This window comes from Tachysurus vachellii, chromosome 6, assembly GCF_030014155.1.
Source record: "Tachysurus vachellii isolate PV-2020 chromosome 6, HZAU_Pvac_v1, whole genome shotgun sequence".
Lineage (NCBI taxonomy): Eukaryota > Metazoa > Chordata > Actinopteri > Siluriformes > Bagridae > Tachysurus > Tachysurus vachellii.
In genome coordinates, this window is record NC_083465.1 from 5,677,171 (window position 1) to 5,698,536 (window position 21,366).

The 21,366-nt window shown below is 38.7% G+C and overlaps 3 protein-coding genes across 4 annotated transcripts in view; 2 read left to right on the forward strand and 1 right to left on the reverse strand.

Annotated features, from left to right (window-relative positions):
* The window catches only part of polh (polymerase (DNA directed), eta), a 3,949-nt gene extending 189 nt beyond the window's left edge, over nucleotides 1–3,760 (forward strand). The window contains exons 2-11 of the mRNA XM_060871853.1: nucleotides 6–176; nucleotides 440–574; nucleotides 676–893; nucleotides 1,021–1,202; nucleotides 1,359–1,462; nucleotides 1,548–1,667; nucleotides 2,007–2,130; nucleotides 2,215–2,280; nucleotides 2,380–2,552; nucleotides 2,828–3,760. Of these exons, the coding sequence (XP_060727836.1) occupies nucleotides 40–176; nucleotides 440–574; nucleotides 676–893; nucleotides 1,021–1,202; nucleotides 1,359–1,462; nucleotides 1,548–1,667; nucleotides 2,007–2,130; nucleotides 2,215–2,280; nucleotides 2,380–2,552; nucleotides 2,828–3,566 (1,998 nt within the window). The 5' untranslated portion in view covers nucleotides 6–39 and the 3' untranslated portion in view covers nucleotides 3,567–3,760. The remainder of the gene's footprint in view (nucleotides 1–5; nucleotides 177–439; nucleotides 575–675; nucleotides 894–1,020; nucleotides 1,203–1,358; nucleotides 1,463–1,547; nucleotides 1,668–2,006; nucleotides 2,131–2,214; nucleotides 2,281–2,379; nucleotides 2,553–2,827) is intronic.
* Nucleotides 3,761–5,201: 1,441 nt separating this feature from the next.
* Nucleotides 5,202–15,785, reverse strand: gtpbp2a (GTP binding protein 2a). 2 transcript variants are annotated; one of them, XM_060871855.1, is made up of 13 exons: nucleotides 15,405–15,545; nucleotides 14,849–14,944; nucleotides 13,942–13,968; nucleotides 13,215–13,399; nucleotides 12,837–12,945; nucleotides 12,431–12,628; nucleotides 11,455–11,629; nucleotides 9,178–9,397; nucleotides 8,858–8,993; nucleotides 8,666–8,724; nucleotides 8,402–8,573; nucleotides 8,147–8,311; nucleotides 5,202–7,351 (listed from the first exon to the last, which is right to left on the reverse strand). In XM_060871855.1, the coding sequence occupies exons 4-13, from the start codon at nucleotides 13,346–13,348 to the stop codon at nucleotides 7,187–7,189; spliced, it is 1,533 nt and encodes a 510-aa protein (XP_060727838.1). In that variant the 5' UTR covers nucleotides 13,349–13,399; nucleotides 13,942–13,968; nucleotides 14,849–14,944; nucleotides 15,405–15,545; the 3' UTR covers nucleotides 5,202–7,186. The 2 variants fall into 2 exon arrangements, with proteins under 2 accessions (XP_060727838.1, XP_060727837.1); XM_060871854.1 differs by lacking the exon at nucleotides 14,849–14,944 and having other exon boundaries at nucleotides 15,405–15,785.
* Nucleotides 15,786–18,446: 2,661 nt separating this feature from the next.
* On the forward strand, nucleotides 18,447–21,019 carry LOC132846635 (otoraplin-like). Its single transcript, XM_060871328.1, has 4 exons — nucleotides 18,447–18,602; nucleotides 18,722–18,861; nucleotides 19,750–19,860; nucleotides 19,944–21,019. Exons 1-4 carry the CDS (start codon nucleotides 18,476–18,478, stop codon nucleotides 19,965–19,967), a joined length of 402 nt encoding a protein of 133 aa, XP_060727311.1. The 5' UTR covers nucleotides 18,447–18,475; the 3' UTR covers nucleotides 19,968–21,019.
* The last annotated feature ends 347 nt before the right edge of the window (nucleotides 21,020–21,366 follow it).

Here is a 21,366-nt window from a genome sequence, read left to right on the forward strand (position 1 = left end):
ACTAGACTACTGATCACAGAATAATACATACTGAAGCTGATGGAGGTGGGAAAGGACAGAGTGGTGGCCCTGGTGGATATGGACTGCTTTTACGTGCAGGTGGAGCAGAGGTTGAACCCCAAGCTGAAAAACAAACCCTGCGTCGTTGCTCAGTACAAAACCTGGAAAGGAGGCGGGTGAGAAGAACGTTTAGCAGACACTTACTTACAATTTTATTTCAATTTATACATCTGAGTAATTGAGGGCCTTGTTCAGTGGTAGCTTGGTGGACCTGGGATTCGAACTCACAACCTTCCGATCAGTAGTGCAACACCTTAACCCCTAGGTTACCACGTCCCTGCGCTTTGCTCACAATAAAGGTTTATTTCTAAGTGAAACTTCTCCAATAGGAAATAACTGCATTTTTTTTCCATTTTCTTTTGTCTCTTTTCTTGATCAGTATCATAGCAGTCAGTTATGAAGCCCGAGCACACGGTGTGACAAGAAACATGTGGGCGGATGATGCCAAAAAACTGTGTCCAGATCTTCAGGTGGCGAGAGTCCGAGAGTCACATGGGAAAGCTGATCTAACCTGGTAAGCCCTCCATTCTTTTACACATGATGATAAAAACATGGTTTTGAGTTGTTTTTGTCTTCCCACGATACTGAAATTTTGGACTTAAACTTTTTGGCCAGTTACAGGGAGGCCAGTGTGGAAGTGATTGAGATCATGTCCCGATTTGCAGTCATTGAGAGAGCCAGCATCGATGAAGCCTACATGGACCTTACCAGCAGCGTCCAGAAAAGACTGAAGGATCTTGAAGTATCGTGCATTGACCCGCAACTTCTGAAAAACACTTATGTCCAAGGCTTTCCCGTTCCTGGCCCAGTGGAAGATGCTCCAGAGGATAAAGGTGTGTTCTCAAAACTTTACAGGATAAAAGACATTGTAGAAATAAAATGTGGTCAAGAGCATAACTTACAGTAGCTACCTGCAGAGGCTGAAACTGCAGAAATTCACTTATTTCTATATGCATGTAGAGGAGCGGAGGTTGAAGGGACTGCAGCAGTGGCTCAACACACTGCCTGCTTGCGTTCAGCCAGGCTGTTTAGGCTACTCAGAGGTGTGTTTGGCTGTTGGAGCGATGATTGTGGAGGAAATGAGGGCCGCAGTGGAGCAGCACACTGGTTTCCAATGTTCTGCAGGAATTTCTCATAACAAGGTGCTTTTTTGTGTGTGTATTTGAACACCCAATATATTCCATTCAAAGGCATTGAGGTGACTGAGATTAAGTAAAATTTTGCCCATTTTATAAAATAGTTTTTAGTTAGTGAACACGTTATAGAATTCATTTTGAAATTAATGACATTTTTTGAAGGTATTGGCCAAACTGGCGTGCGGTCTTAACAAACCAAATCGGCAGACTCTGCTTCCTCTTGGATCAGTGCCTGAACTCTTCAAGACGTTGCCCATCAGTAAAATGTAAGTATATTCCCAAATAAAGCTAGGAGGTTAGACGTAGTGTTTAGTTTTATATACACTGTACGATGCAGTTGTTGTGTTTCAGCCGCAATTTGGGAGGAAAACTTGGCGCCTCCATTACAGAGACTCTGGGGGTAGAGAATATGGGTGAGCTAACTCGGTTCACACGGGCGCAGCTGGAGGAAAGCTTCGGAGAAAAGACTGGGTAAGACTCTCCCTTCTTCTCCACCAAATTGAGTGTGAGTGAGAGAGATGCAGAGGGATGCAATTATAAAAGCCTTAACATAAGTATTTTAATATTTAATGCAGGTAAAGCTCCATTATGTTATACTCTATGTAAAGTGGTCTGAGTTCAAGCAGGCATGTTTTAGTTTTACACCTTTTTTTTGTCACCTGCAGACAAAGTGGAGTGGAGCACCAACCCAAGTTAACAAGATTGTGCTTTTAGTATATTGTTAATCTCTATCTGTCTAACCAAAATAACTGCCTGGTCTATTTGGAGCAATTTGGTTTAAGTGTTTCATTTTTATTTATTATTTTACAGGCAATGGTTGTATGACTTGTGCAGAGGCATTGAGTTTGAGCCAGTGAAACCCAGGCAGCTTCCCAAGTCCATCGGCTGTAGCAAGAACTTTCAGGGAAAATCAGCTCTGGCTACAAAAACACAGGTACTAATAAAGTCTGTGGTATACATGCAAATCCTTATCCATCATCTATGTTCTGTAATGTTGTGGTGGTGGTTGTTTTTTTAGGTTGAGCACTGGCTGCACCAGCTGGCCCTTGAGCTGGAAGATAGACTGAATAAGGATAAAGCGATGGTAAGCATTACATGCTCGTCATGCCATTCTGTGGTTGATTATTTGTTTTGTTTTGTTTTTCCCTTTGACGTGCAGTAATTTTTATTGTTTACTCGGCAGAACGGGCGAGTTGCTAAGCTGCTAACTGTGGGGGTCCGCCAGGCTGGAGATAAAAAGCCCAACAGTTTCTCTCGCTGCTTTGCTCTAACACGCTATGAAGCCTCAAAGATTTCCTCAGACAGTTTTGCCATTATTAAGAGCCTTAACGCTGCAGGCAGCCATCAGGAAGCCTGGTGAGTTATGGTTATGTGATTCTTGATATGACGGCATCTGTGTATTACTTTCCCTGTCGGTGCAGGGTTTCTGTATTTTATATAACATAATATTATGAGATTGCATGCAATCAGCTATAAACGTAGCAGAAAGTGCTTCGTCAGCTTATTTTTTAAACAGTGGTCATGAGCTTTGGACAAATTTACACAGCGAATTAAAATAAATGATGTCCCACAAGCACATTATGATTCGATGACTTTGATTTAGTGTCTCTTTTGTGTAATTTGTCCTCTAGGTCTCCTCCTCTAACCTGTCTCCATTTATCTGCCAGTAAGTTCAGTGAGAACTCATCAGGAGAAATCACTAGTTTCCTCAGCAGTGACATCACACCAACCCAGTCGCGTCTAAAAACAAACGAGCCAGCTTCAAGAACAGAAACGGCACTAACGAAACCTGGAGGTATCCAGGCCCTTTTCCAAAAAGCTGCTGAAAAGAAAAAGAAGGAAGCAAACAAAAGTTGTATAGAAGGTTGTCCTGAGAACTGTACAGCCAGTACGGTACCTCTGAAAGTGCCAGAGATTTCAAATGTGTCCTCCTTTTTTCAAAGAAAGTCATTGGAGAAAACCTCTGACAGGTTCCCTAAAGAAAACAACATGAAAGAAAGCACAGAGGACAAATCTCAGACTTCATGCGCTTCATCTGGTGTCGGTGAGCCAAATTGTGCTGAGGTCCTCACTCAAGGTGTCCACTTTAAAGATGGCAAAGAGGACTTTCACACGTGCGAACGCTGTGGACAGGAAGTACTAATGTGGGAGATGCCAGAACACACAGACTACCACTATGCACTCGATCTGCAGAATTCCCTCTCTTCCTCCTCCACATCATCATCGTCATTCTTGTCTGCGCCAGTGATGGCTGAAACGGTGTTATCACGTGGAAAGAGCAGACCCAAAAATCAGGCTGGACCTCAGGCAAAGAGAGCAAGGCCCATGGACAAATCAACCACTTTGGATTCTTTCTTCAAGAAAGCCTAATTTATTTATTTATTTTTGTAAAAACCTGGATCCCCTACTTAATCAGACTTTTCTCTATCAATTCCTAAATCATGCCTTTGTAGAAATTTTGTCTGGTTTACAAATATAAACATGTTAAACATACAAAAAGAATAATTTCTCAGGTAGAAAACTGTTTAGCTTCTAAGCTTAAGAAAACTTGAGTTACTTGGTTAAATTTAATTCACTTCCAAATGATGATTTTAATAAAATACTGTTTTAACGTATTGCTTTTTATTGTCATGTTATTGATGAGTAATGTGATGCTCAGTAACAGCCACAAGAGAGCAGCATAGTATAACCACCTAGAACGCTGGTGTCACAAGATGCTGGAACTTGTATTATCAAACTATTTAAAAATAATTGCACTTATCATGGATTAGTGATTTAAACCAGTACGAACACATGATTTAGAATGATCAGATACAAACCGTAGATGTACTATTTGTTTTTCTTTTGAAAAGCTTTCCAGGAAGGGTTGGAACTGCCTGATCAGGGTTGTCAGAGTTAAAAATGTACCAGTTTGTGCATATTTTGGTCAGTGAACAAATAGACTTGTGACTATTCTAAAGTGTGTAAACAAACGTTTCCTCTGTATTTACTATCCAGACTAATCAATATTTAATTGGTCTTTTATGTGATTCTCAAGGAAGGGCCTTGTAATTGGAATTGAATGGGTTTACATCAAAGTCCAACATCGCAACTACTTTAATAAGGTGTTAATACCAGATGTTCAGTATACACCAACAGATTTTCAAAATGGTATTTCTAATTGTTCTGCACTAAACTTTTTCCTGAGTTGCTTAAGTAGTGAGATTTGTTAGGCATTTGCATGTCACTACAGTAATTGTATGTTGTCACTGTTGGCTTTCATGGTGCTAGAATGTGATTGCAGCCTCTTACATCAGCTTTCGGTCTCTGTGAGCAAGGCTGACAGCCCATTTCATCATGCACACGTTTTATACACTGTACAGCCAAAGGTTTGTGGACAACCACCACCTCCTGTTCCAGACTTAGTCACCACTTTGCTGCTATAACATTTGCCATTTCAGCCTGAAGAGCACAAGTGAAGTCAGTCGCTGATGTTGTATAAAGGTTTGGGGTGCAGTCAGGATTCTAGTGTATCCAAAAGGTGTTCAGCCGGTTAGAGCTAAGGGCTCTGTGCAGGACGTTTGACTCCAACCTGGGCAAACCATGTCAGGAGAAATGTCATACTTCAACATGTTTAGACTCCTTAGCTCCAGCTGAAGGAAATTGTAATGCGTCAAGATAAAATGACATCATCAGAATCAGATTTATTGGCCAAGTGTGTTGACACACACAAGGAATTTGGTTCCAGCAGTTTGTGACTCTCAAAGGTACAGACATAAATAACACAATACTATACAAAAAACAATGCAGACGATGAGATACAATATAGACAGAAGTTATCACGGTAGGGTAAGCAAACACACAAAGTAAACAAAAAGAAAAAGTACTAGAGAGAGTCGTGCCGAGGAAGCTGTCTGCGGCGCCATCTTGGACAGTTGTGCGCTTGTGTGATGGTGTTCAGTGTACTGGAGATCAAAAGACTTGTTTTTAACTATACACCAATTGAAGAACACAGCTCTAAAGGAATCAGTCATGAACATTTTATTTTGTTATATATATATATATTATATACATACACATCATAAATATACAAACTTATTTTTTCCATCAATTCACCAAAAAAAAAAGCTAAACTTCTAAAATTCTTTAAGAAATTAGATGGGAGGTAAAAATAAAAACTTTTTTTTCCCAGTGTCTCTCTTCATAGGAAGCCCAGAAAAAAAGACACTAATAGAGGGTTTCAAAAGTAGAAGACTTGATAAAACTAGAAGTAACAAAATAACTGAAACTTTGTTTTCCATTTTGGTTTTAAATACATTTGTTTTTCCTAATTCTAAAATTGCACAAGAAACACATTGAAAAACATATAAAGGTGTTAACATGTGCCTTAATGTGGTACATACGAGAACTTGACATGCATAAACTGGTTGTTGTAGACAGACACATCGTCAGGGTTTAGAAACTAATGTATCAACCCTCTTTGTGTAAAGAGTAAAGGGTTAGCACCAAGTTTAAAGAGCTACAAAAACTGTGTGGGGTTCGACAGCAAACTTCGCAAAGGAGCTTGTCAGGCTCAAGGCACAATGAAAGAGCACCTCGATTTAACATTGTGATATTAGTAACCTAGAGAAAAATAGAAGACGGTTAACAACAATCGGTGACATACCGGATTATGAAAACTTCTGCATTTTGCACTGCAGTGCATATTCAGTAAAAGAGCAGCAGAGATACGGGCTACTGAGAGACGGGTTTCATCCTTCAGGAGCCACTCAAGTTGATCTAGGGTCAATGTGAAGGAGGAACAAGCAACACTTCCTGAGCAACTAAAGCACTTGAGTGTAGGCAAGAATATCAACATAAACGACATTACAACAAACAGGAAAAACACTGATATTCTCATACAAAGTGGTATTCAGCAACAGTGAAGCACAGAGAACCACATGGTGATAAGGCAGTGGGAGACACCTTCAGTGTGTCTTACTGAGCTGAAACGTCCAACCCTGTGAAGCCTGAGCCTGCCACTACGTTAAAGTGCCTCGTTTCATGTGTGTCATCCTTTTACAGAAGACAACAGACTGTTAGCAGGTTTAAGTTGGTTTATGCTGTGAAAGGTTCATTTTAAAAGTTGGTTGACAAGATAAAAGTCAATCACCATTGCAGCTGCCATTAAATTGAATTTCTTGTGAAGACATTGGCTACAGATGATTACACTTTGACACCCATGAAAAGTAACTCTCCTTCAAAATGATCCTAAAGTCTGTTGCCTTTAATTATTAATATAAAGGTTTCCAATACCTTTCCTGGAGATCTACCAAGCTGCAGAGTTTAGTTCCAACACATATTCTTGTGTGTGTGTGTGTGTGAGAGAGAGAGACATAAAGGCTGGGACTAAACTCTGAAGTTGTGATGAAGCATGCTCATGCTTTTACTCTGCTTGTATTTTGTGGTTAAATGAGTGTGAACAGTTTGTGCAAAGAGCTCATTAAAAGGCTGTAAAGAGGAAAAAAGTCAAACAAACAAACAATGCTGATGGGGTAAATAACGCTGGCGGCATTAAGGCTCAGCTATCATTTACCCAATCAGCCATCCAGTTGGTTTGACATTTGCTTTAAAAATCCTTAAATTGCTAGGTGTCCATCATTACTGACAAAAACAGCTACTTGACTTCAAATCTACCCTTGATATGGTGTCCTTTGCATTTATGTTTAAAACAGAACCAGCTCACTTCCTTATATTCTTATTGCTACAGTTAAAAAAATATTAAAGGAAATCTATAAACCAGACCAATATCTAAAGAGAAAGTGAATCTATATAATTTAAAAAAAAAAAAAAAAAAAAGCTTGAGGTCAGTGTCGAAAGCCTTTGGTAGAAGAAAAGAAAATGCAAATGATTCTAGGGTTGTGGGGGAATACAAAATGAGACTCTGAGGATGACTGAAGGACTGGTGTATTTTTATAGTATGTGCTTGTATCCTCTGACCCAGTAGAGGCAGAGAGGACAAGAATGAGACTCTATGTTTGGTGTTGGTACTGGGACAATGGTTGGAGCTTGGTGACTTGTCCGATGCCTTTGGTAACTCCGTGTCTAAACAGCAGCTTGGCTCCCACTTTGAGGTACTCTGGATGCTTGATGAACCTGAATCTTGCCACTGCTTTCTCACCTGTGCGCAGCTCCTCCTGACATAAAGAATGAACGATAGATCATTTCTTTGTGTTACTGATGTCTGACAAATGAGAATTGGTTATGGGTTTAGGTCTGTCTAAAGAAGAAAAGAAAAAATCCCTAGTTGCCTAAAAGCTCATTAGCTTGTGATCAGTACTGAAATACCAGCCCACTCTATGAGTTGTAAAGTCCATTGCTTCTCTTATGCGTGTGCGCAATTCAGTAGATTGGAGGAAGTCATTCACCTTCATTACCGAGTATAGAAACGTACTTCCAGACTCTTGGACGACTGTAAATGTTATGCTATGAAACTTCCACTGCGTGTTCCTGAGTAATGTCAAGGGACACACTGTTTTTCCACAGAGCCTAAACATTGCAGCTGTACAATAAACCTCAGGCAATAACAGGTCTGTATCCTGTATAAAAGTTTCATAATATTTACATAGTCTTTGTTTGCTCTCTTAAAGCCTCTTAAAGCAAATGCATTCTATGTAATCTTGTAAATTAATTAAATGAATCCTAAGCTAAGAAAAATGTAAATAATGCAAGGAATTTTTATATTTTAATGTGTGAACTAGACAAAAAGAAACATGCGAGTGAGCTCTGGGCCACCAAACAGAAGGTAATAACATTACTAATGGTGACTGTCAGTGCAGTATTACACTGGCAGGATATATTAATAATTAATTTTATACTACCTAAGAACTATAATGTGTATGAGCAACAGCTGTACAGATACGGCTGAGCAATGTGAGAAGAAAGACACACACACACAGGTATGATGAAGTGAATCACAATTACAGTCTCACCTTCCCTTGCAGAGCCTCCACTGTGGTGGTCTGTCTCACGTTGCCCACATGTACAGTCACCTGGAAGCCCTTGTGAAAGGTCTTAGCATGGAAGAGCAGAACAATCTCAGCTTCAAACATCCAACAGATAGTGGGATGCATCTCTGGACTCACCATCACCATTCCCTAAAGAAAAAAAACAAACATGTACATAAGATCGCAGAAAAGCAAGCTTTCTGCACTAATCAGACCTCACACACAGTCACACATCCAAACCTTTCGTAACAATGAGCGATCAAACTCGCCCAGTGCCAGAGTAGCTGCCTGTCCTGCTCGAAGCACCCTGCATGCTGATCGGTTTCTCTGGATGCTGCACACGGTGAGATCGCAGAACTGGCCGTTATCCATCGGCCCTACCACTAACTGCTCCCCCTCTCGACAGATACCACTGCAATAAAGCAAGATGGATTAGGACACGATTAATAAAAAAAAAAAAACTCTTCAACTTCTACAATGACAAAATGTTGTACATGTTATTACCTGTAAAGAGTTCCACCCACTACAGTCCCAACATCAGGTACTGTATAAATCTCATCAACCTGCAGGGCAAATAAAAACAAGGTCTAAATCTTGAGTCCTTGAGTAAAGTTTTCCTCTATAAAGAAGGATCATGGCATGTGTTGTGTTGGCTTTGTAGATTCTAGGCTACTAAATACTGTTGATTATGTGAACCTGGAACTCAGTGAGTTGCTGCATGAGCTTCTCCTGCTCTTTGCTGTTGCTGAGGGGAGGCAGGATGTTAAAGAACACCTTGAGCAGCTCCAGATTCTCCCCTGATACGCTGGACAACGTGAAGATTGGTGTGATGCTAAACAGATCAACAATGTAAAGCCAATATGAATTAACGAGGCACAGCGTAAAGAACAGGAACAAAGTAATGTTTAAGAACCTCCTCAGCACTGCAAAGTTTGTTTCCTTGTACAATGAGACCAGATCTGTTGTATATGACCTGAATGCTTATTACTGTGGGTATATTTAAAAGCACTTTGTACCTGGGGCACTGTACAAACTGCTGGGCTGCAGTGACGGCATCGTCTTTGCTGTTCACCACCAGTGGAATTTTGTTGCAGCCAGGCTGCTTGAGGAAGCGCTCCAGCTGCCGTACAGTTCTCTCCACTGTGGCTTTTGTGCATAGATCCACTTTGCTAACCACGATGAAGACTGGCACTGTCAGAGCCATGGCCAGGCCAAGGTGCTCCCGTGTGGTGCCCACTAAAAAACAAATCCCATTTGTGCAGGTGATCACTTGTTCTGGACTTCACATTTAAAAATCTATACACAGTATTTCTACTCTAGCACTTATCAGGGGAAAACAAACAAATCCAATACATATTTATGCTTTCATTATTAACATAATATTTCAAGTGAACTTATTTCACTAAGGGAAAATCATAGCAAAAACAAAAAGATGTGTACTTTTTATACATTTTCTTCTGCATGTGCTTGTATACAATTACATAAACACTGGAGATCTCACCCTAAGCATATCATACAATACATAAAGAACAATGATGCACTGAACCAGGAACAGCTGTATTCTATATGACTGCTTTTCAGTAGACAGGTATTGTGAGCTATTCATATAATTGTGTGTTTAAACTGCAGCTCTGACAGCAGAGAGGATCTAGAGAGGTCATGTTAGGGTCGACACTTAACAACAGAACAGAATACACCTGTCCACTTAACAAAAACTATATTGCAACATACAAATGAATAAAGCCATATTTTTCCTAAAAAAGCAAGCATGTAAAAAACTCCCAACAACAACAGATTAAACCGATGCATCCTTTAAAGACTTTTGAGAAGTTATTGCTCCTATTGCTGTCACTCTCGCTTTACTGAGGTCTTGCCTCAACTTTGTCATGCAAAACATGCATATGAAAAACAAAACATATTTTTTCCCTACGTCTAGACAAACACGTTTCTGGGAACACCAGAACCTTGACCCTAACCCTAATCTACAAAATGCTCTAAAATAAAAAAAATCTCAAATAAAAATAGACTTATCTATCTAGAAACACACCAAAATCTGTATTTTTCATAAGCCATCATAAGCCCGTTAAGGTGAGGTCAAACCAACTTGTCTGCACGCTGCATCAACAGAGCTGTATATAAAAGTATCTGTGTCAGATCAATCAACATACACAAATTAGGTTGATAAATCTATAATGGCCTGTATGGTTTGATGTTTTGAGGAGGTAAATAAACATAATGGTTCAGTGGCTAAAAAAATAAAAGAGCATCGGTGAAGGCATCTGTGTAGCTTAAAATTGGTGCAATTCCAAATGCCGGCCTCCCACTTCCCTCAAACGCAGCAGTAATCCGAATAGAGATATCCGGAACACTATGTTCATGATTAACCCACTGACACCCACCTCACTGGCTGGATCCCAACTCTGACAGCATGAAAACAAACACAGTTGGTCACCTCTAACTGTCAGGCTGAAAGAGGTGTGTGTCTATGTATGCCCAGATCCATCAAAGATCAGATAGCCAACATTAAGGACGGACAGGAGACCGGTCACCTGAGTGATTTCCAGGCCTTTGTGAGAGGGGACGTCCTTCCTCTGACCGCAGACAGGGCCAAGTCTCAGACACGACAAAGATCAGTTTTCTGTTTTATTATGCACAATGTGACCTTCCAGGATACTGTTGAGTATACGCTGAAAGATTATTGGTTATAGAGCCTATGTCTGACTCACTTTCCTAAAGTTGTCATATTGATAAACCACAGGCAAAGGTTTTTCACAGTACATTTGACTGAAATTGTAAAAAATAAAATGTTTGTGTTGAGTTAACTGACTGTGCTGAAATCCAGTTTAAATGTTTTCCATTCATTATTCCTTGTTTTGTCTGAAGAGTCAGCACCAGGCTAGCAGGGTTCAAATTACTGAATGTTAACCATTCCTTCACTCCAGCCTGCTCCATCTTCCCACCTCTACCCCACCTCCTACACTCAACAAGGCAGCCTGGGATATATTGGGAAGCACTTACTGTACAGGGGGGAAGGCAATAATATTCCTCATTACATAAAAATTACATAAGCTATATGGGTTATTTGAGAAGTTGCATCTGGTTGAAAGTGATAAGGCTGCAGTGCACTTAAATATTGCAAGGCTGCTTTGTGTTACTTTGCCCTCTTATCTAATGTTTATCAGTATGTGCCCTGCTGACCGAGTCACTTAACTTGATTTATCTGTCAAAGGCTAAAGATCTTACAGTCTAGACTACTATCTTTTAAACCAAAGCAAGAAGCTAGATAGACTTACCAATGCCAGTGTTTGCACTGACCACAAGCATGCCAAAGTCAGGGCAGTAGCTGGTGAGGCCAAAGATGGTAGTCTTTTGATATTTATGATGACCAGCCAAGTCTATGAAGGTTATCATTTTTGAAGCGCTCTCGCAGATTTCCTCTGTCGTTCTTGACTCGCTGTAATTCACCACCTGCGGAATGGACATTCATTAATGCCCCTTTTCCACCGACGCTATTTTTCGACAGCGAAAGCACCGGCTCTGAACCAGGAAAAGTGGTTCTTAAGTAGCACCAAAAGGTTGCTGGTCTAGACTTAAGAACCGCTTGTGTCAGGGGCTGGGGGCGGGGCTACTGTTAGCACATTTGATAATATACCTTAAGTATCCCAATGTTTAATGCACTTTTACTTTACCGCGATATGATACATTATCAGCAAACATGATAGTAAGTAGCTACATGCTAATGCTAACTTTTTATCTGTGTTAATGATAAAATAACGTTATGTACTTTCTCGATTACAACCTCCGTTTATACAAATTACATGGAGCTGCACATACACGTTGGATTCACCATGTTTGCATGCCAATGTAGGTTCACAAAGCCATGAGCATTAACAGTAAAGCAACACCGGCCATTGTTGATGTGTTTGCCACTGCTGCGCTAACGTTGCTGTGTAATGTGACGCGTATACAGTGACGTCACACTCGGCTCTGTGACGGCTGTCTAGCCGGTGGAAAGGCAAACTGGTTCTTAGAAGGTTCGCCAGTCGAACCAACTTTGAACCAGCACCAGTGCTAGCTCTGAACCAGCACCCGGTTCTTTTTGGTGGAAAAGGGGTATAAATTACATTAAAATTGCTTAGTTTCACCTAGAACAAAACATCCCTGGATATGATAAAAAACAAATGGCCTGGCGAAAGCAGGAAGGACATAGTTTCAACATACAATTATATTACAGTACTTGAGCTTGAGTGATATGGCATATAAACTTACCTCTCCTTTGCTGTTAAAGCCTAGTATCTCAAAGCTGATACTGGAGGTCCTCCCTGTCTGAATCTCATGGAGATGCCTAAAGAGGTTTAGTCGTGCTCTGCCCCTGCCATTATCCAGCTCGCCTTGTGTGAGAACACCAAGGAGAGTGGACTTCCCCGTGTCCACGTTACCCAGCACAGCTACCCGTAAGTCCAGGAACTGTAAATACAACCACATTAATGTGTCAGAGAGCAAACTCACTGCATTATTACCAATAAAAAATTATTGTGGTTTATAGCATATCATATGCATACATCATACTACCTGCTCTTCAACATGTTAACATAGCACAAAGCATCACAGGCACCAAGCAACATGTATATAGGCCTCTGATATGCTATAAATTGTAAACAACATGAGCGCTGACCTGCTGGTCATCTGGCACTTTCCTGACGAGGACTTCTGCAATTTTACGAGGCTCCTCTGAGTCATAATCCACCTCTCTCTCTCTGAGAACTGTAATGTCAGCACCCACCCTGAGAAATCACCACAAAGATGTGGACAATCATGTAAATGTAGTGATCCAATAAGTGGTAGTAGTAGTGTTTAGCAGCACTGTGTGGACACAAACCTATTATTTGTACTTTCTAACACTCTATGCTGACCATTATTATCTATCATTATCAGGTTTATGTGGGGTTCAAAAAATAAAGATAAATAAATCAAAAGCACACACATAAAATTTCAATATTATACTATTTCAACTGTGTACAAGACTTATGAGTGAAGATAAATAAGGCCATACTTCTCAGCCATCATGTGGAGGGTCCGGAGCGAAGCTCTCATATCTGTCTCGGATAATCCAACCAGCAAGCCATTGTCTTCCACCCCGATTTGATACACAGCCTCTCCTCTGCCTTCCTGCAGCCTCCATTTCATCTGTGTGGCCAGGTGCTCAAAGCGATACTGTGTGGGGTTCACCAGCTTCAGCTGAGTCATGACACAATGAAAGTAGAGATTAGGACCATTTCAAACATGCATCATTCCTTATATCATTCTCTAAGACCAGTGAGAGAGTTTATTTATGTTAATGACTAAGTGATAGCAAAGGCAGAATGTGGCAGGTCTGGGCTGGATACAGCACCAACCACTCTATATGGTATGAGGTTATATAATAAGTTAAATCTGGATTAAAAACTCAGTGCTAGACAGAAACTGTTAACTAAAAAAACAACAACAACAACAACAGTGACACCTTGCACAGTTTGAAGAACGAAATAAGTATTTTTTTAAATAATCGTATTCTGTTAAAGAGGAATTAAACTAGGACATATTTTCCCTGTTTGTTTTATGTGTAAATTAAAAAAACCCTGAACATAGTTTTAGGTTGAAGTCTGTAACCTAGTGAACCAGAGTTAATGTATTCATTGACATAGACTTTAAAGAACTTGTCTACGTCACTCTGGATAAGAGCGTCTGTCGAATGCTGTAAATGTAAATTAGGAAACATGAAGTAAATCACAAAAGCTTACCTTGTACTCTATATTTCCCTCTTCAACCTGAAACAAAAGCAAAAGCCAGAGACTTTAAAGAATAGAACTAAAACAATAACCAGTGTGGTTCAGTTTTCTACGTCACAAAGCATAGACCTGCCTATGAACAACACTCTGAAAAGTCTACAGACCAGGACGCAAAGAATTTTACATCTAAACAGAAACACCTAAATGGACACATTGCCCTGTGCTCTGAGAAACAGAAATGAGAATAAACTAAAGTATATTAACAATAATAACTGCCTAATCAATTCGATATTGTATGAGCCGTGCTTAATCTGGGTTAAACATTGTGTCAAAGTAGAAATGTGAACGTTAATACAATCAATGATCCTTTTATATTCGTTAGTAAAAAAAAAATCATTGAATAATAATAATAATAATAATAAAACCTCATTAATCAGTAATCTGAACTAAATGTATAAGTATGAATAAATGTAACTAGCAGTGTTTTGTGTTGGTGCATCACGGCTCCAAAGTTCAATCCTGAGCTCAAATCTGCAAATCTGCGTTTCCTCAGGACTCAATAGTTTTGTCTCAATGTCACAAAACATGCCAGTAGATGGACTGGCTACTCTAAATTGCCCCTAGGTGTGAACGTGTGTACGCATATTGTCCAGGGTGTATTCCTATCTCGCACCCAGCGTTCCCTGGATCATGTCTGGATCTACAGTGACCCTGACCAAGATGAAGATGAATGTATGGATGGATTTCACAGTGTTAAGTGTTTTTAAATAGCACTGCTCAGACAGGGGTCAGTCATATCGTTTTACCTTGGGGTGATCTGTGTATTCACCAATAACTTATATAATAAAGGAAAGTTATTAAAGCAAGTTGGATCTTTCCAAACCTGAACATTTGCATGAAACGTGTAGACATATTTTACTTCTCTGTTTGTTTTCTTTCTTTCTCCTCCTGAGCCTCAGTGTGTCACAGTGATCTGTCTTGTCCAGTCTGACTCCAGGGTTATTTACTAACACAGCTGTAACATATACAATCACACTAAACCTCCCTGAACAGACTCAGAATCACGTAACTACTATACAACTTACCAAAGTAGAAAAACTCTACAGTATAATATCAGGTTTAGTGGTTTGCTTTCTCATAAAATGAAACCTAAGAGCAAGGGAACGTTGTCGACGTGTCCATGGGAGTGAGACTAAAAACAACAACACAAACACAGCGACCACAGCTAGTTTAGCATCGAGCATTTAGACTAAACCACAAGTTATACGTTTAAACCAAATATTTAAATATTTGAATTATTAGTTGTTAAGTAACTTAATTAACGAACATGTCGTTGTTTACAGTCGGTTTGCCCGAGTGGAGGTGGATAGTTAGCTAGCTAGCTAGCGCTAGTACCGCATAATTAGGCTAATGTGTGTTATTATGTTAATAATATTGATATTAATATCACAAGAAACAGAGAAAGCTCGGCTCACCTCCGGAGGTAGATACGGTGGGTTTTTGTTCGATTTGGGATGTCGGGCACAACGGCTTTTTGTCTTTTTGACATTTTTTGAAGGCGCCTTTTTCGGCGCCGCTGCCGCAGCATTTGAAGCTGAAGCGGTTCCGGCAGCAGCGGCGGCAGCAGCGCCGGGTCTGAAAGCGGAACCTGTCCCGAAAAGCTCCGACACTCGCGGATCCATTTCTGCTGGGACCCTGTAAACAGCTAATTATTCAGCTATGCTAGCTTAGCTAACGAAAAACTTGACAAAAACTGTTAAACGGAATCATCCTTGTAGCTTTATGTGTAAAAGAAAAGGAAGAAGAGAGACATAATAAAGAGCGCCATGCAAGCAGGCACATCCCCCAGCTGAGGGGAGGGGTGTCAAAAAAAAAACAAAAACGTAAACAACTCGTCTAAGTTTGCGGAAGCAGCTACGTCATCTAATCACTATTCATGAGGCGGCGCGTGTGATTGGATAGCGAGAAGGTCAAAGGGGTATTTTGAATACGTGAAGATGTTGCAACTGCGCTGCAATATTCATTACAGGGACATTAACACGGAGTCGTTTTTAAGTACTGATAGTTTGACTCATACTTTTAACAGTGTTTCACCCTGTTCTGGTGGTGGGAAAAGAGCAACAAAATGTACAAATGTAACGTTATATATGTAAAACGTACTGTATTATATATAACATTAGAAATTACTATTTGTTTGTTGCTTTATTTGTTTTTTTATTTAACTGCTTTATCCAGATCAGTGTTGTTCCAGAGCCCTTCCTGGGAACACTGGTCATGAAGCTGGAATACCCTTGAGATGGGATAGTAGTTCAACACTTACACACTATTCACACACTTACACACTATTTACACACTTACAGACTATTCACACACACTATTTACACACTTACACACTATTTACACACTTACACACTATTCACACACACACTATTTACACACCTACACACTATTCACACACTTACACACTATTTACACACTTACAGACTATTCACACACACACACTATTTACACACTTATACATTATTTACACACTTACACACTATTTACACACTTACAGACTATTCACACACACACTATTCACACACCTACATACTATTCACACACTTACACACTATTTACACACTTGCAGACTATTCACACACACTATTTACACACTTACACACTATTCACACACCTACACACTATTCACACACTTACACACTATTCACACACTATTCACACACCTACACACTATTCACACACTATTCACACACACACAATTACACACTAGTCACACACTAGTCACATACTATTCACACACTTACACACTATTCACACACTATTCACACACTTACACACTAATCACACGCTTACACACAATTACACACTATTTACGCACTAGTCACACACTAGTCACATACTATTCACACACTATTCACACACTATATTCTGATTCTGATTCTGATATATATATATACATTAGAACAGACAATAAAAAAAAACCCTCATAGTATGCCTCTCATTTCTGAAGCGAATGAGCTCCCCTTCTGAGTCTTAGTCTCTCCCTAGGTTCTCTTTGCCACTATCGCCTTCTGCTTTCTCAGTGAGGGCTAAAGAGTTCATGTCTATATTCTTATAGTTGAATATAGCTGATTCTTTTCTAGTCTATTTAGTGTAAAACTAACCTATTATTTACTGGGAATATAATAGTTATGATTACCAAGTTCAACCATTCATTTTCAACCTTAGCCTTAATCTGTACACAATACGACAACACCTAAGTGCCTGCGTAACAGCACCAACAAGAATAGAGTAACTACAGTGTACATGCCATACATGCCAGACTACTGAGTGTACATAATAATGCCATCTTTTACAGAGTTGTATTCATTTATAAAGTTTTATGTTTATTTATTAGCTTCCCCAAGTCAAAGGATGAATTATAAAATATTCATTTTCTTTCTTTCTTTCTTTCTTTCTTTCTTTCTTTCTTTCTTTCTTTCTTTCTTTCTTTCTTTCTTTCTTTTATATAATGTATTAACACTAACTCCTGTTTCTGGGATTGTCATAGCTTATATGTCTTTACACTCAGGCAAGTCTGCACTATCATTAGGATATGTTTTCCACATAGATAATGCACTTCTGTCACACTGGATAAAAGCATCTGCTAAATGCCAAAAGAGTGATTGTAATGAAACACTGCAAATATTTTTTCTTTTTACACTATTCAAGTTAAGGGGAATGAACATAGTCAAGTCAACTTAAATTTAAAATGTCAAGCATTTTTAGCTTTTTTTCATTCTTAAATTGAAAATTTACTAAGTTAAAAGTTAATTGGTCTGTGTCCTTAAAGTGTAAAATCTGGTCATTTTTTGTGGTAATTTAATTTAATTATAGTACTATAAATAGTTTAAGTCATGTGACATTGTAATGTGTCAAGTACATTACATTAGATTTTTGGAAGCACTTATGGGTTAAAAAATAGCTAAACAAAGTCACTGGAGTGGTCAAGAATATTTTTCTTAAACACAACCTGAAATTATTATAACTACAACTAAGAAATATGTTGTGTACAGTTTGCATTGATAAGAAGTACAGAAAAAAAATCTAATTAAAGAATAAATTTTTTTTCCATTTTTCCAAAGTTTCAATATCAGCAATTGTTTGTGCCTTAACAACACAGATTAACAACAGTTAAATAAATAGAACATGATATTCACTTATCTCAATTACCTTGGAAAAACGTCTCTATATGTCTCTATATATAAAAATGTGAAAGACATACACTTATATTACTAAACAAACACATCACAATATTTATCTCACAGTTTTCATAGTTCAAGTTAGCAGCGTAAATGAAATTTTTTATTAATTCGTAAAATTCAGTATGAACAAGAGAGTATTTCACAGAGATGAGAAAAATATTAGCTCAGTAAACAGAGCACTGCCACCCCTCTTCCAAAAATCTCCCAGCTTGTTGGCTGATCCGGGGAAGTTTGCTCAGTGCTCTTTCAGTGAAGGGATGAACTGCAGTCAGAAGTAATTTCTAACTGGACCTGACCTGAAAATGGAGAAATCGCACTGTCTCCTTTTGCTTGTTCTTTCCTTTGGCCTGCCTTTGTTTCACCTGGCAAATGCTGTATTTATGGAGAAACTGGCTGACCGAAAAATATGTGCAGACAAGTACTGCTCATGTAAGTGTAACGTCTTATGTAATGACATAAAAAAAGTGCCTCATTTAATGATTAGTCTTTGTGAAAACCATCTGTATGGGATGAAATATAGTTTGTATGCTATGTATATTCCTGTCTAGATGTAATCTCAGCAGCTCAAGCTCTTGAGGACTTCATTGCTTCTGACTGTAGATTCATCAACCTGAAGAAAGGCCAGAATATATATGTTTATTCAAAACTAAAGCCAGTAGATGGTGCTGGAGTCTTCTGGTCTGGAAGTGTGAGTAGCTCTGTAATCCTAACATCCCAGTTGTTGTTTCTGAATCATTTCCCTCCAGGTATCAGGCTCCACTATATGATCTGTTTTTATATGTCTGTACTTGGATTTTCTTCCCTAAAGATGTTTTTTTTCTTTTCCTTTTTTCTACATTTTGCAAATACATTAATTCAAAACGACTTACAATTGAGCTGGAAAACCTTGATATAAAGCTGTTTCAGATCTGACAGAAATACAATTTTACCACAAGTCTAACAGTTGGCCAGATAGCTTTAATAAAAAACAATTGCAAGATAGCAATAAAAATAAAAGCAAAAGCAATAAATAAAAACTGATATGACCACAACACTGCGGTGAAACACAGAGAATGCATTAAAATGAGGGTAGGAGCATGTGTTGGTACTCTGGAGTCTTGAATAAAGCAGTGTGTGAAGATATGATTGCATTAGGGTGTTATCTTTCATGAACAGGGAACAGCATGCTGAAAGAGAACACCTAAATAAACATTTATAGGAAGTAATGCAGTGCCAATATGTGTTTTTTAGAAGAGGAAATTCTAGAAGCTTCATATCAAAAAGTAGGATTTGATGACCAATACAATATTTAGTGAGACAAATGGCCATGGCAGAAAGTGCATTTCCTTCTTGGCACATGATTGACTGATTGGGTAATTGCTTGACTATACATGTGCACAGGTGTTCTTAATAAACAGGGTGATGATAGTATACAGAATGCTCTTGAAGGAGCTGAATCTCCAGGTATCTCTTTACATTTGAGTAGGAGATATGTTGCTGTGCACCTGCTGTATTTGCTTTTCACCTGTGAATAATTCACATTTCAACATTGCTTAAAGAACATTGTTTGGAAATCATAACACTTCTGTTTTTGCAGGTTTATGGTAAGCGCTATGTGGACCAGATGGGTATCATTGGCTATTTCCCTAGTAACCATGTTAACGAGACTCAGATTTTCATGAAGAAAACCATTGAAATGGCCACAACAGTGAGTATGCTGTTTCTCTATTATAGCAATAAGAAAATTAGGTCATGCCGTAATGACCCTTCTCATTTTATGTGTTTATGTAGAAGATGGACTTCTTCTGCGTTTGAAAAGGAGACTACGTTTTGATGAAATCCTGGATCCTGTTTTTTTTCTATGTATTATTCTAGCATGTGTCATTTAAAATGTAATCAGCTGATTAAACTACACGATGGGTAGCATTACCTGAAATATTATACACTAAAAAGCTCTATAAAAAATGAGAAGGCATGAATGGCACTGCTCATTTCTATTTCTTTGAGTGTGTGTTCCTCTGTGTACAATATGTGTATTAGCTTCCTGCCTGTACACAATGAGACCTTGTGCTAAAAAGACTCAGCCTGACAGTTTTAATATCTCAACCAAACATCATGACATACAGTTCATGCAATATTAAGACATACTGTAGACTAATTCAGTAAACATAAAAGATGGTACGCTGGATGTATATTATTGAAATGGACATTGTAAACATGATCTAGGCCACTTGTCTGTGAAATTGCCATGTGAAGGATTCTATGAAGGTTGCTAACATTTATTACTATTTCAAGTGTGTTGTGGCTATTTGATGGAGCTGAATAGCTCTCTCTCTCTCTCTCTCTCTCTCTCTCTCTCTCTCTCTCTCTGTCTCTCTCTCTCTCTCTGTCTCTCCTATATGATTATTAGTAGTTATTGCTAAATTCAATTTGCCATCATGAATAGTGCTTTTGTTTTGCAGTGTCAAGCTGTTAATTGTTTATTACCATGGATGAAAGATTAACCTTATTTTGAAATCTTTATGTCTTTGAAGAACGTGAAATGTCAACAGCACTGATTGGATGTCAATGGAGCAGTGTAGAAAATAATCGAAATATTATCTTGTACAAAGCAAAAACCTTAACGTTAACATGCCACATGGAGTGTTTATGAATCTAGCTAGACACAAATGAACACGAGAAGTGATTTTAACTTTGTAGATGTACAGTATTGTAGTTAACATTATCAGAGGTGTAACACAATGACAATATTTGCATCTGTATCTATAGTGCTTCAAATATTTGAGTCATAATTTGTATTTGTTGTGGCCTAAACTGAAAGGCTTAAAAAAAAACTCTGCCCAGAAGTAACAATTAAAAACACTGAGAACCACACAGATTTAGAAATAGCAGCTTTGTGAACATGGTGTATGAATTCTGGATCTGACATTTCCTCAACTTCTGTTACATCACTCCAGTGCATTCACTGTTTCAATGCATTTTGCACCGCATGTTAATTAACAAAGTCTTTCTTTGTCTCTTGTGCTTCATGTTTCAGAACTTGATCTTACCCACAAGCTCCATATCTAACCACTCACCAAAGAAAAACCTCCTGTTCAGAATAAATTACTCTGTATGGATGTGTTTTGGTACATCAAACAGACTGATCTTAGTATTATAGTGAATAGTAATAATAATAATAATTATGATAATAATAATAATAATAATAATAATA